Source organism: Macrobrachium nipponense, chromosome 1, assembly GCF_015104395.2.
Source record: "Macrobrachium nipponense isolate FS-2020 chromosome 1, ASM1510439v2, whole genome shotgun sequence".
Classification (NCBI taxonomy): domain Eukaryota; kingdom Metazoa; phylum Arthropoda; class Malacostraca; order Decapoda; family Palaemonidae; genus Macrobrachium; species Macrobrachium nipponense.
In genome coordinates this window covers 125015413-125029942 of record NC_087200.1, presented here as the reverse complement: position 1 = coordinate 125029942, position 14530 = coordinate 125015413, and the positions used below count along the sequence as shown (strand labels likewise).

The following is a 14530-nucleotide window of genomic DNA, read 5'->3' as shown; positions in this document are numbered from 1 at the left end:
TCTCATTTTTCCTTAATTGACTTTTGCACTTTTTTGCTGTTTTAGATTACATTACCCTTCATTTCTTCTTTTTTGATGATGGTTTTGGGGTTGAAATAAACACTGTGAGTGTCACTTATTTTGAACTTCCCCTTAACTGTCTGTCATTACTGCTTGTTCCTGTATATAGTCTGTCTAATTTTTTGTGAACAAGAGTTCTGTATTGTTAGTTATGAAGAGTTCTGTATTGTTAGTTATGGTTCATGTTTCTCAGGCTGTTACTGTAATCATTACATAACAGTTATGATTATTACTACCAAAATTTTTCTTGCCTAAATATCTTCTAGGATTTTTTTCCCACAAAACTATGATAGTATGGTACATATTTGGTTTTGAGGTCTTGTTCAGCAATTTAAGCCCTCTTAAAATGAGTTGAGCATTTGTTAAATAGCTAATTTTCATTACTATTTTTCATGATGGTTTAGCTTGGGTACATCCGGCCATCTTGTAGTCAGTGGTGTAATTTCATGTATGGCTTAGAGGGAGAGTCTAATTTATTACTATACATTATCTGCAGGGGTTTGGTCTGCAGCCCATATGTGCCTTGTGAGGTAAGTAAAGACTGGTTCCAGTTCTAATGACAACAACATAATACACTTACTTAGTTCCTAAGGCCTCTAAGATATTCAGAACAGGAGGTTGAAAGGCTACCTTTTCACTAAGTTGCATCAGCAAATGGAATTCAACTTGAATATGCTTTTAAAGATTCTGCTCAATGATTTGTCTCCCCCTTCCACAAGGAAGGATCACTCTCTCACTCCTATACTTCAGGCAGCCTATTAATTATCCATAGAACAAGACAGCATGATATACAATGCTGTACTGTGTTAGTCTCTTCAATCTTTGTATCTGGATCTTGCTCTCAAAGCACAGAACATTAGTATGCAATATAACATGCCTAAAAATCATAACACTATACAGGCAGTCCCCGGGTTACGACTGGTTTGGCTTACGATGTTCCAAGGTTAAGGTGCTTTTCAATTATATTCGTCAGAAATTATTTCCAGGGTTACGACGCATGTTCCGGGGTTACGACACCTACAACGCTCATCTGGCAGAAGAAATATGACACCAAAAATGCAAAATAATCAATATTTGAAGGTTTTTTTTATGAAAAATGCAATAAGAATGCAGTTTACATAGTTTTCAATGCACCCAAAGCATTAAAAGTAAGGTTTTCTTGGGATTTATGATGATGTTCCGTCTTAACGATTTTCAGGCTTATGACGCGTCTCAAGAACGGAACCCCCGTCGTAACCCTGGGACTGCCTGTAGTTTCTTTAGCTCATGTTATGCTTGTTCTCACAGCATGCTTAGTGCTCTTCCATTAACATAAGCACTACTGACTTGAAAGTTGTCGCAGGCAGTGATCATAGTGCGCACTCCCACTCCAAGCACTTTCATTCATTGAAAAAATGTCAAAAGGATAACTTTGCTTTGGGAATTTATACCAAATTTGATGGCATAAAGAACACCAAGGCATATACGAGTAAGAACCATTCTCCCTTGAAATTTCCATATACAAACTGGCTAATACAAGTAGTCCCCAGTTATCAGCAGTCGGTTATCGGCCATCCGGTTTTATGGTGCTTGTCTAGCGCACTAAAATGCACCGATTTCTGGTTATCGGCACCAATACATACCTAACAGAGGCGCCATTAACCAGTTATTGGCACCGATAACGGCTGTAAATAGCTGATTTTTAGTTACATATGCACTGACAATTCTCACTTGTCGTGAAGCCATTGGAATGGAACCCCCACAGACAGGAACCCATTGCTACACCAAACTTCATTTTTTTGCATTTTTGGTTATCAAAATTGAAAAATGCATTAATGGCATACAGTCTGATCAATTTGCATACTTTATATGCTGGTATCAGAAAAATATGAACATTTTCATTTATATCTGAGCAAATCTGTACATATGTATGTCATTTTTTCAAATGTCTTCACTTTCAAGGACAAATTAGACCTGACGTTAACTTGAGGCAAATTATCTTCCAATGAAACCAAATATGTATCATATAAAGGATAGGAAGATTTCATGCACTCCAGAGAAGTTCTACAAGACCTCATCTCCACCTGCAAATCTGTGGCAAAGGTTGCTAAGCCACCTGAGCTCCTTAGACAAGCTAAATCCTCACAGCCACTTCAGACTAAGACCTGATCTCTGCAGGTGAAACTGTATTGGCAGTGATCCTTAACAGATCTGCCAAAAACTTCCCAGTCCTTCCCTCTTTAAGGGTCCCAAGAGAACAGCTTATTGGCTGGATAAATAGAACTTTCAAGTCAGGGTTCTACTGTTCCTCTTGCTCCAGACCTATTAGTTACTCTTTATGGATGTCACAAAGGAAAGTTGAAGTGCCCATCTATAGGATTCCAGGATTTGGTAATGCCAAGCCAATGGGTACCAGAGGAAATGGCTTAAATATATATTTTCTACAACAGAGAGCAGTAACGTTTGCATTGCAAACATCTGAAAGTCACCTGTCTGACTAGTTGGTATGTGATGGTGGATAACATTACCACAGTAGCGGTTTTTTCAGGAATGAAGGTGGCACCAAACTGTCTACAATGAGTCAACTGACAGCAAAGAGTCTGTTGTAGGCAGCTGATCATGTCACCATCTAATCTGAAGGTAAGACCAAGGGAGGCACAACATGTATTGTTGTTGCTATTGTAAGCAGAAAGGACCAAGTAATTCCAGCTGAGTGGTTATGGCACCCCACAATCTGCTGCATGTTTTGGAAGTAGTGGGTATTCCTTCATTAGATATGTTTGCCACCAGCCTCAATTACATTCTTCCAAAGTACTGTTCAACCTTGGCATACCAAGTAGCATGGGCAAGGGATGCTGTTATGGTTCCCTGAGGAAATATGGGGGTGTGCAAATTCCCAAAGTTCTTCTTGGTCAGGCTGGAGCTTAACTAACTACAGAAGTCTAGCTGCGTCCGATGATGCTCAAAAGCCCACTTTGGCCATAAGCCTGGTTCATAGACCTTCTTGCTTCTCTGTTGTCCCACAGCTATTTCAGACTGGAATAAGCTCATCTGTCAACATCACTTTCAAACATACCATTATAATCTTGACCTCAATCTTCACATGTGAAGGCTATCCAGCAGTACCAGGCTGCTCAGGGTCTCTTCCTGTGCAGCACTCTTAGACTCTCAGATACAGTTATTTTGTAGTCTTATGGCTCCAAGAACCTCATACTCAATGTTTGAACAATAGCAAAATTCCTCCTGCTGAAATAAATATAGTCCGGTCCCAAATTATACGTGTTCGAATTGTGTGATTCCCCTTTTATTCGGTCGCTAGTTTTCAAAAATAGATTTATCTGTATCTGCGAAGCCATGCAAAGTCTACGAGTCACCCGCTGCAAAATGTATCAAATCTATTGTCTTTTCAAGTATTTTGGATGTGGGGGGTTTGCTGGTATCTGAGAGAAGGGGTGGGGGGAATGTTGGAGGAAAAAAACTCTTATTCCTCCAAGGGGGAATGTGAGAGAAAGATTTCCTGCTCAACCATTAGCTAAGACTGACGGCTCTGCCTCACGCATTTGTGACGTCATAGCACAGTGTGTATGAATGATCATCGCCATATGTATTATTCAGATCTGCATGTGTATTCTGATCATCCGCATCATGCAGACTTGATAATTTATTTTTGCTATTGTTGAAATAGGTTTTGATGAAAAGCAGATGTGTTTGAGAGAGAGAGAGAGAGAGAGAGAGAGAGAGAGAGAGAGAGAGAGAGAGAGAGAGAGAGAGAGAGAGAGAGAGAGAGAGAGAGAATTGTTCGATCAAAACTTTTCAAGAAACTGTCATTTCATGTTGAATTTTGAATTTTTATCATTTCAAGAAATTGTATAGAGAGAGAGAGAGAGAGAGAGAGAGAGAGAGAGAGAGAGAGAGAGAGAGAGAGAGAGAGAGAATCATTAAATCTAAACTTTTCAAGAAACTGTCATTCCATGCTGAATTTTGAATTTTTATAATTTCTTTTTAAGAAATTGTAATTTCACATCAAATGAATTTTCATCACTTCTTTTTTTTATCGTAGGATAAATTTACATGAAAATGATTACATAATGAACGTGCCAGACAAATAAACAGACAGGCGCTCATAACCAGGTTTGTTAGGCCTATCAGGAGTGAAGACACTCATGATCTGCTAGTCCCCGAAACCTCAAATGGTTCACAAAGCCTTCCTTCAGCAGAAGAACTCTTCACAGAGGATGAGATAGAGGAGTTTGAAGGTTTTTTGGCAGATGATAGGTAGAGGAAATTCCATCCAAAATATTCTTTTAAAGGAAATGACTGTATCGAACAGTGCACTTGCACCCAATGGTTGCATTGTTTATGTGTGGGAGTTTTCACTATCCTCCTGTGTGTAATTTTAAACTTTTTCAAGTTATTAAAACCTTTTTAATGTTTTATTTATCCATAAGAACAATTTCATATTAGAAAAAATTACAGCATAGTACATAGAAAGTATTGAAAATGGATAGTATAAAAAAGTTTGAGTGGGTAAGTTGCCGTTTGCCTTGGCCCTAATGGAATTATTCCCATAAGTTGTGTGTTTCGAAATATGCGAATCTCCAATTCTGCGAGGCTGTGGATCGACCAAATTCTCACAAATTGGGAACCGTACTGTACATACTCAGGCAGTCATAAAAAGATGGCTTATTCGTGCCCAAAAATGCAATTTTGGAAAAAACTTATTCTTTCAGTGAAAATAAATCACTTGGTAAGGTAATTTTCCCTTCTCTCAACACCACAGAGCTAGAAGACTGGTCAGACAATACTTGGAATGACTACTTTCTGCCAATAGAAGGACCAGAAGGACCTGGGAACTCAGATGAGCATGTAGCGAGCTGGATTCTTGTTCTTTATTGATTATGTTTGAAAAGGGCACTGATGAACCTGACAGCAATCATCAAGTAATGGGTTCAGAAAAAAAACAATCATCAAGTAATGGGTTCAGAAAAAAAACAATCATCAAGTAATGGGTTCAGAAAAAAAACAATCATCAAGTAATGGGTTCAGAAAAAAAACAATCATCAAGTAATGGGTTATGAAAAAAAAATCTTAAATACAGTAATACCCTGAACTTACATGAGGTTAGGTTCCAGACCCCCTTGCGCAAGGGGAAGTTTCGTGTAAGTTTGGCAAGGTCTCTAAAATTGCTAATAAATGCTTACTTATAGTTTGAACACTAAATATGACCCTACGCATCCTCCCTAAGTATTAGGCTAACTTTTAAAGGAAATCAAAATTAGTGTAATTTGATTTAAAAGTTAGTTTAATACATTACCCTTAAAAAAGATATACTAACTGGTTGGCATAAAAATAGTTATAGTACCTACTATGTACATAGGTATCCACTTTCGTACGTATACTAACATTACCCGTAATTCATGGGATGCCATTCTCTTTTTCCATCAGAGTAAAAGTTTTCTTTGCATAACTAGGTAAACTTCATAAGTCAGTCATAATTATATCTCACAATTCAATAAAATAAAGAAGATGTATGTACATAAGTAATGTTTGTAGAGGGTGAAGGTACAATTAAATCAATTTAAAATCATGAGATAGTGTGAGAGCTAACTATGAATGAGAGTGAGAGAGAGAAAAATACATACGTCATGTGGGGTAAAACTCTGTATGTGCTGTAATTACATAACATAGTACATACAGATTGTACCAGAACTTTTCTCCGAGGTTAAGAAAGTAATTCTCACAGAATGACAACTCTAATGTTTTACTAGTTGATCATGGAGTTCTTATATAGTGATAAACACTGAATTACCTACTGCCTTTGTATTATTTTCAAAAATATAAATAGCATGCACAAAATCTTTGTACTGATTTTACACGTAAAAGCAAGAAAACTTATACTAATTGTAGTATACTAGTTCGTACTTCAGAAATTAAACAATGTTTCTGAAGGGATATCATCTTTGAAAAGTGCAGTAATTTTGTGAGTGGGTATCACATTTTATAAAAGTACGTATATGCACTAACAGCATATTTATGCATGTACAAAAACGAAAATACGTAATACATTTTTAATAAATATTTATACAGAATAGCTTTAAAACTTAAAAATGTGCATAATAAATTAAACATGAACACTTTTGCAGGGTTTTGCAGTGTTTCTGGAGGATTTGCAAATGTCCGCACTATTGTGAAGAACTCATGTATATATAGATAATTAGTTAGATTCTAATGAAAAGTTCACACTATTGTGAATTCGTGCAAATTGAATCACGTAAGTTCGGGGTATTACTGTATTGTATTTTTCATAACTTTCAAACCCCTCAACAACATATTACACATATACGTACATAAGAATCCATGCACTTATGAGTAACATCTAAGCTGCATATACCATGCTTTCCATATCTAAGCAAAAACCTTCTATAGTATATTTAAGATTACATGAACATCTACCCTGAAAACTGTTCAGTAACATAACTGATAGCTTTAAAATAAATTCTTATAAAGTAATGTACACAATGATGTGTTTGTAGCAACATCAGTATTATGTATTGCAAAACTTTTGAGAACACATTATAGTAATGGATTTTCACTTATCTTTGAAAGTACTATGTAAAATTAAATCAAATTGAAAAGAGAACATATTTAACTTATCACAAGCTATAGCACAAACCTTCCAACAAGCCTGAACCAGGGGAAACGGTCATAGAACGGATCACCTCCAGTTAAGTTTTCAATGTTGTAATCAGGAGAAGTGGGGGAAAGTTCTGCCTCATTGTGATACATCTCACGCATCAGTTCCAATCTTTGTCTGTTTAGGTAAGAAATAAATACCTTATTACCCATGAAATTCTGTGTATCAGTGACATAAATAAACTAAAACACTTTCAAACATATTAAATTAATATGATTCATTACACAAACAATGCACCATCTTAAACATACTTATGACCATCTCAAATGAAATTTTATAAAAGCATCATGTTAAACACAACTATCAAAGGTGATCATCATTAAGTATTTCACATTCATTTTTCTATATTCCAAGATCATTTTACATCCTAATTTACCCAATGACAAATTTAGTTTTATCAACATATACACTCATGTACACTCCATGAAATGTAAATAGTTATTGATTACACGTTGTTATCATGATTGATTCATTACAACTTAATAAAAGTTAAACCTCTTAGTGGGGTACCACCTACAGTATCTAAAAATTGATTTAGTTTACCAAACTGTCTGGTTGAACTGTTTAGTAAAATGTCTAACTGTCCCTGACAATTGGAACCTGATCAAGCCAATGAAAGTTCTAAAAGTCTCAAAGGTTACAGTGAAAATCCCATAGAATTTGGCATTTTTTTTAAATAAGAGAAACATGTCACTTGAGAATCTGATATTTTCTAAAATCAAATGTTGCTGAATGGCAAAAGCAGAAATTTTACAAAAAAATATCTTTGAAAAACTAAGAAACTGAAATGTACAAGTTAAATAATCATCCATTTTAAAGTAGATGCCTTAAACCATTCAGGTAATATATGATTGAAAATTGACATGCAAATGAATTTTTAAAATCTTGTTTAAAACAACAATACATATTATAATTAGAGTGATGTCCATATCTGGATTTAGGTGGTATTTGCCATTTTATTTTACCTTGTAACCTTGAAAGTAGATCATCAACAAAATAATTTGTCATCTTATTAGGGAACTATTCAGGATGATCCAGTCAAATTTTATAGAACATAATCAAATAAAAAATGAGATGATAAAAATATGCATACTAATTATAATAAGGATAAAAATTAAACTTTACCATGGTGATAGTGAAGTTTAGGTGGAAACCATAATATATAATTATACAAAATTCCACATTATTGCAAAGAATAAAAAACCATGAAAACTGCAGCTCAAAACTAATTATGATGTTAAAGAGAATAATCAAAGTAATTTTAAAGACTGAGAAAAATTAATAATACTACTAACACCTACTTCAGAAATGTTTCTGATAGCCATTACATTAGAATTATGCTATTTATTTACAATTTTCTGATAATTTCTATAAACTAGCTTAAAGCTAATATTCATAAAAGTATTTGTAACAATTCTACAATTTAAAAAAAAAACAATTTAAGCTCCCTTTTTCATACTTATCTCTACTTTTATCTTTGGTTTTACCAAAACTCAAAAAACAATTTGTCATTATTCTGAGGAAGAGGGAAGGTTAAAACTTATTAATTTTTACCAGATTTTCAAAATAATTGGTTTAATTTGTGGCACTAATAAGAGAAGTTCCTGCAACTCAGATTACAAAAAGATGTACTATATTTGATCTTAAGATTTTACAGTTAAACATGAAAATCAGCAAGTTACACTGAAAACTATTTGCAGCATCAACACTATTGGGGTTCAGTGATCAAATGACCATGGAGAAAAATATGCATAGGTTTCCTGATAATTGGACTAAAAACTATGTAAAATAATTATAATAACATAATGTTGACAATACAATACCATTTATAATAATAATAATAATAATAATAATAATAATAATAATAATAATAATAATAATAATAATAAAATAATAATAATAATAATAATAATAATAATAATAATAATAATAGTGATAGAAAACGATCAGGCAAAGATCCTCTGGGACTATGGTATCAGAACAGATAGGGTGATACGTGCAAATAGACAAAGTCAAGAAGAAAGTATCACTCATTGATGTCGCAATACCATGGGACACCAGAGTTGAAGAGAGAGAGAGGGAAAAAATGGATAAGTATCAAGATCTGAAAATAGAAATAAGAAGGATATGGGATATGCCAGTGGAAATTGTACCCATAATCATAGGAGCACTAGGCATGATCCCAAGATCCCTGAAAAGGAATCTAGAAAAACTAGAGGCTGAAGTAGCCCCAGGACTCATGCAGAAGAGTGTGATCCTAAAAAAAATAATAATAATAATAATAATAATAATAATAATAATAATAATAATAATAATAATAATAATAATAATAATAATAATAATAATAATAATCTTTTTACAGTGATCTTGTATCAGTGATAATGTTTCAAGAACTTAGTTTAACTTAAGCACCCAATAAATGCTACTACCGAGACCTTATACACTATCCATTTACTTTTAAAGCGATGCTCCCATACTCATTTACAGTACACTCTCTACCAATCTCTCACTGAAGGAATTTATAGAAGCTGTGAAGTGAATATAATTTTTACAGTATGCATCTCTAATATGAAAGTCACTGGTGCATAAAAATTATTTCATATTAGCATTTAGTAAATATGCTATTAGACTCCTCCATATAGCACTGTAGTATAATTATAAAATCACTATTTATATCAATGATTACTCTCTCATAATTCTTAAGGACAGTAGTACATGAGTATATATGTTCGCCATAAAGCAGTATAATCCTACAAACAAGAAGTATTTACCTTCCTTAAGACTTAGATATTAGTGTACAGGGTATAAAAATGCAACACTTCCAATGACAATAAAAGTAAAATAAAGACCAAAGTTAAAGGGCAATTTCCAATGTACAAATACAAAAAAAAGTACTTTAAGTACAATAACTCTACTACACATACTGTGATAGCTAGACAAGAACAGGAAATATATCAGAAGCAAGTAATATATGCAAAGGGTCATAAACTTGAGTCTCTTTCAACAAGACTAGTATTGTTCTTGGGATTTTAATCTCTAGTATTTAAGAGTAATATATAAATAAACAAAATCTGCTTCAGACACTGCAAAATGATAACCACTTTAATAACATTCTGGCATAAAATACCTACTAAGAGTCATTTTTATACAGCATGAAGCATGACAACAAATATGACAAAAAGCATCTAAAGTCTGAGAAAAGAAAATGGAGATGCATTTACAAAATAATGAAGTAATCTACATTGTGAGCAACCTGGCTGCTTCTCTACGTTTAGCTAAACGAAAAGAAAAGCACCAATTCACAATCAAATATAAAAAAGCCATTACAGAAACACGTCAAAATGTATTCTGTGATGGGAGGTGTAATTTCAATGACAGTTGTAGATATCTAAATAACAAGAGTTAAACAAAAATAATATGATGTACTATAAACAACATACACTGAACTTGATCATTTTGTTCTCATATTATCATATTATTCAACAAAATTTTCAAAGCAAATAAAAATTATGATGAAATCAATATCCTACAATGAAAGCCACCTTTGAGTGTTAGAATTTAATATATCACCATCTAGAATAAATGGAGGTCAATTTCCTTAAAGACAGTTTAGAAAGCAAGAGTAAATCAACAGAAGAAGAGAACTAAATACCAGTACATAATTTCATTAATGCCAGCGGAAAAAGATATATAGCATATGCACTGAGAAAATACCCTTTTAGAGTATCAAATTAATTTTGCAGCAGCACCTGTAATTAACCCCTAATGGACAGGTATGATCATATGATGATCTATAACAGGTTTTGAGTGATGGACAGGCTAACTCATATGAGTATTTATATTATGCACCATATGATTTGGATGAATTTAGCAGGAAATTTGTTCACATCACTTCAATGATCCATAAATGACTTATGGTAGCTGTAGTAGCTCAACACAGGACAGAGGGGGATCAGTGTGCCTTGAGACTTAATGGGGGAATGTACTGCCCCTCTCTATCCCTTGACATCTTTTTTTTATTGACTCAAATATACCCAGGGATTGCTGTTGGTTTCAGTTCTTGTCTTCTATGATATTATGTCAGCTATAATTGTCATATGTCAGCTATAATTGTCATTTTGCAGAGAAAAAGTTACTACATCTCCCCATCTCATAAATATTTTACAACAAATATACTCAGAATGTGTTACTGATTTTAATTATTATGTCATGATACTGTGTGAGCTGTAACTCTTGGAAAAGAGGCCCTGCACAGGGTTGTAAATATTCACTTTCAACTTCCCATGAAAGTTACAGAAAATTTTTTATAAATTTTTCTTATACCATGTGCATTTGCACATCTTCCTCTTTCCATTGATGTGTTTTGTCTCTTAAATTGGCCAACTTACACTTTGCCTGGTCATAGGGTGTGCTTCATATATATTTAGCCTGTCCGGTAAGGGTTAAATTGAAATGAGGGCATTATAACATCAAAGAAAACTATCACAACTATCTAAAATTACACTAAAATGGTTACCTCTGTCAGCCTAGTCCAAAAAGTTACACCCACTACACATAAAAGACAGAATCCAAATTAACAGCTAAAACTAAACAAATACAAGATTTGGCAAGAGCCTTGAGTATGGACTGAACCTCAGTAGTATTAGTCTCAAATTTAATATGCTGACCATTCACCCAACCAGATAAGGTAGTGACATCTGCTTTGAACATCCTTTAATATTGTTAGTCAAATCTTGAACCTGAAGCCTCATATTTCAATTATTCAAACCTGGACCATCATGTAACCTCAACTTCTAAAGCACATGTCCTTATATAAAATATATGCATAACATATCTGAGAACTTCTGTGGAGCTAAGAGGCCTTAGAACCAAACACTTTGGAAGCTTGGGAACTTACAAAAAAGCTCAAATAAAAGACATGAATTAGTATCTGGATACTTTAGGAGTAAACATATTTTGATATGGAATTTATTTCACATACTTTTACTACTTTATTTAATAATATTAATTAGTAAAGAGATTATGAAGCTACTTTTTGTTTCTTTCACTTTATTCACCAATGCTATACATGCTCTGAATTTGGTATGGGTAAAGGGGCAGTATTAGTACGTAATTTGTTAGAAGGAGGAGGAGGAGGAGGAGGAGAGGAGGAGGAGGAGGAGAGAGAGATAGAGAGAGAGAGAGAGAGAGAGAGAGAGATAAACTGTCAAATCAGTATAACCTTAGTTTGACATCAAACTCTTGATCCATGTCAATTTGTGCACTCACCACAACTAAGTGCCAAGGGTAATTAAATTAATACTTCAGAAGACAAAGATACAAGAATTGAGCCATATTTCAAATTAAATGGAATTTTCTATGCTTGTTAACATGCCCCACATAGAAAGTTTGGTGTTTACAATCTACATATAACTGTGAGCTTACATTTAGGCTCCTAGGTATGAGAATTTTGATAGAGCTTTTTGAGAGAAGGAACTTTTATGTAGACAAGACCGCTCAGCCTTAGCAGAGACTGGCTGGTGACTACTGTTTTCAGCTGCTTACCAAATGTTGCTGTATTAATGATTTTGCTTATTTTACTATATCTGCCTAGGCAGTTATATTTGGTGCTTTGATCTGGCTTGTTTTTTTTCTAAGCAGGATTACAATAAAAAAGTTACATGTGGACATTCATAAAAACATATGAACAGATTATTGATGATAACATCAGCAAGGTCTACTTCTAATACTCAGTTAATAGCTTATAAATGATCTAGCTGCATCAGCCTTTTTGCATTTCAAGATCTGCAATGTTTTTTTGCTGATTTTCTTATTCTCTTCTTGTTTCATTTCACTGCCTCCTAAATGATAAAATTAAAAACCAACATTGACAAAAGTTACAATTATCTGACAAATTAATACTTGTTAGATATAGCATTTGTTGCACTTACATGATTAAGCCCTTTCATGATAAAATTTTTTTTTTTAAATATGACAGGCAGCTTTAACTCCATCAGGTGTCAAAATACATAAAGAGCTATAATAGGTTATCTAATCATATGTGTTAAATTACAAGTATTGGTACAATAAGGCAGCCTTTACTAGGCAGTTTTTATCACCTAGTGCCATAATGTAAAGTTCTGTGCACAAAAACATACAGAAGACTTAATGAGTGAAACCCCATGTTTCATATAAGTACACAGTACATATACATATATGTATATATTGTTATTACCTTGAATAACACACTCAAATATTTTGATAGTATATATGAACCACTTTTTACACCAAAAATAGCCCCAGATCTTATATGCAAAGGAGGGGTATCCAATAAACAAATGTTTATCCTGTGGCTAACTACCGGTATACTGGTACTTCTTCACAACCCAAGTGAATAATGTTCTAATTCTGTTTACTCAAACATTACTTGAATTTTTATTTGGAAAATTACACTCCACAATTGGGATGCTTGTAATATAAAACAATGTTAAGAGGTAAATTTTTCTGTCTTCCCTTTTCTTCTATGACATTACATGCCCTCTATTACTATTATGACTATCTGCAGTACTTAAATTAACACAAAGGAAATATCACAAAAATTATAGCTGGATGTTTGGAGCCCAGTATTTTTGTTCAGCATCCAAACCTTAAATATTTATTTATCATTTACATATGTATTATTGTCTGCTTATGTCATACTGTTTTGTTTTAATGTGAAAACATCCTTTAGGTGTAGATAGTAGTTGGAAATCTAATTAATGATAATGAGTAGTATAGCTTAGTTATCACTTCTTGGCACCATGACTAATGAGTTATTTAAAGTAAAACAGTGCATAAATTATAAAATAATACATAAAAAAAGTATGTATAGATGGAAATAAAAAATACTGAGATCATGTGCAGAGAGAGAGAGAGAGAGAGAGAGAGGAGAGAGAGAGAGAGAGAGAGAGAGAGAGAGAGAGAGAGATATTTGGCCTTAACTTTTATTTTCTAATGGATACATACACTGCTACTGCCATTATTATCCTCAAAAATGTTTTTATTAAATTGGTGTTTCAGAGCCTTGTAAAACTATAAAGTTGAATTTTGTGAATATTTACTGATTATAGAGAAAATATCAATGTTTATAAAGTGGTACCTCGACATACGAAAGGCTCAACTTACAAAAAATTTGAGTTACGAAAGCAAATACGAAGATTTTTTTGGCTCAACATACGAAAATAGTTCAGGATACGAAAGGTTGTTGGTGTAAAGTCCCGAGGTTCGCCCAGACCACCGATAACAATTTTAAAACTCGCGCGCTGCCAACTGAGTTTACTCGCCACCATCCTCCCACTCTCCCATTGGTTCCTGATGCTAGTCACTGCCATAAGATCCTGCTCTCCTATTGGTCAGCATCTCTCCCATCGTGCATCTACGTAACGGCGTTCTTCTTTGGCCACTCGATAGCAGCATCGTTATCATAGGCACGTCGAATTTATTCATTCTATACGATATCGTTTATTAACGTAAATTCGTTAGTTATTTCGTTGTAGTACTACTTTATCGTGTTGTGTGAGAACTTTAATACATACGTATACTACATAACTTAATTCCGTACAGTATACGCATACGTAGTCATGGGTCCCAAGAAAGTTGAAGTTCACGGAAAGAAGAGGATGCTTTCTTTGGAGACAAAAACGGAGATTATCAAGAAGTATAAAGCTGGCATGCAGTTGAGTGTGATCGCTAAGGAATATGGCCGAAATCCATCTATGATAGGCATCATCCTTGATCAGAAGGAAGCCATCAAAGCAGCTACACCTTCCAAGGGCATGA

At 33.9% G+C, this 14530-nt stretch overlaps 1 protein-coding gene across 1 annotated transcript in view; it reads right to left on the bottom strand.

The window, feature by feature from the left end:
• Positions 1–14530, bottom strand: part of LOC135219597 (kinesin-like protein unc-104) — a 298157-nt gene that overhangs the window by 96634 nt on the left and 186993 nt on the right. Inside the window, 1 exon segment of the mRNA XM_064256487.1 lies at positions 6713–6850. Within this exon segment, the coding sequence (XP_064112557.1) occupies positions 6713–6850 (138 nt within the window).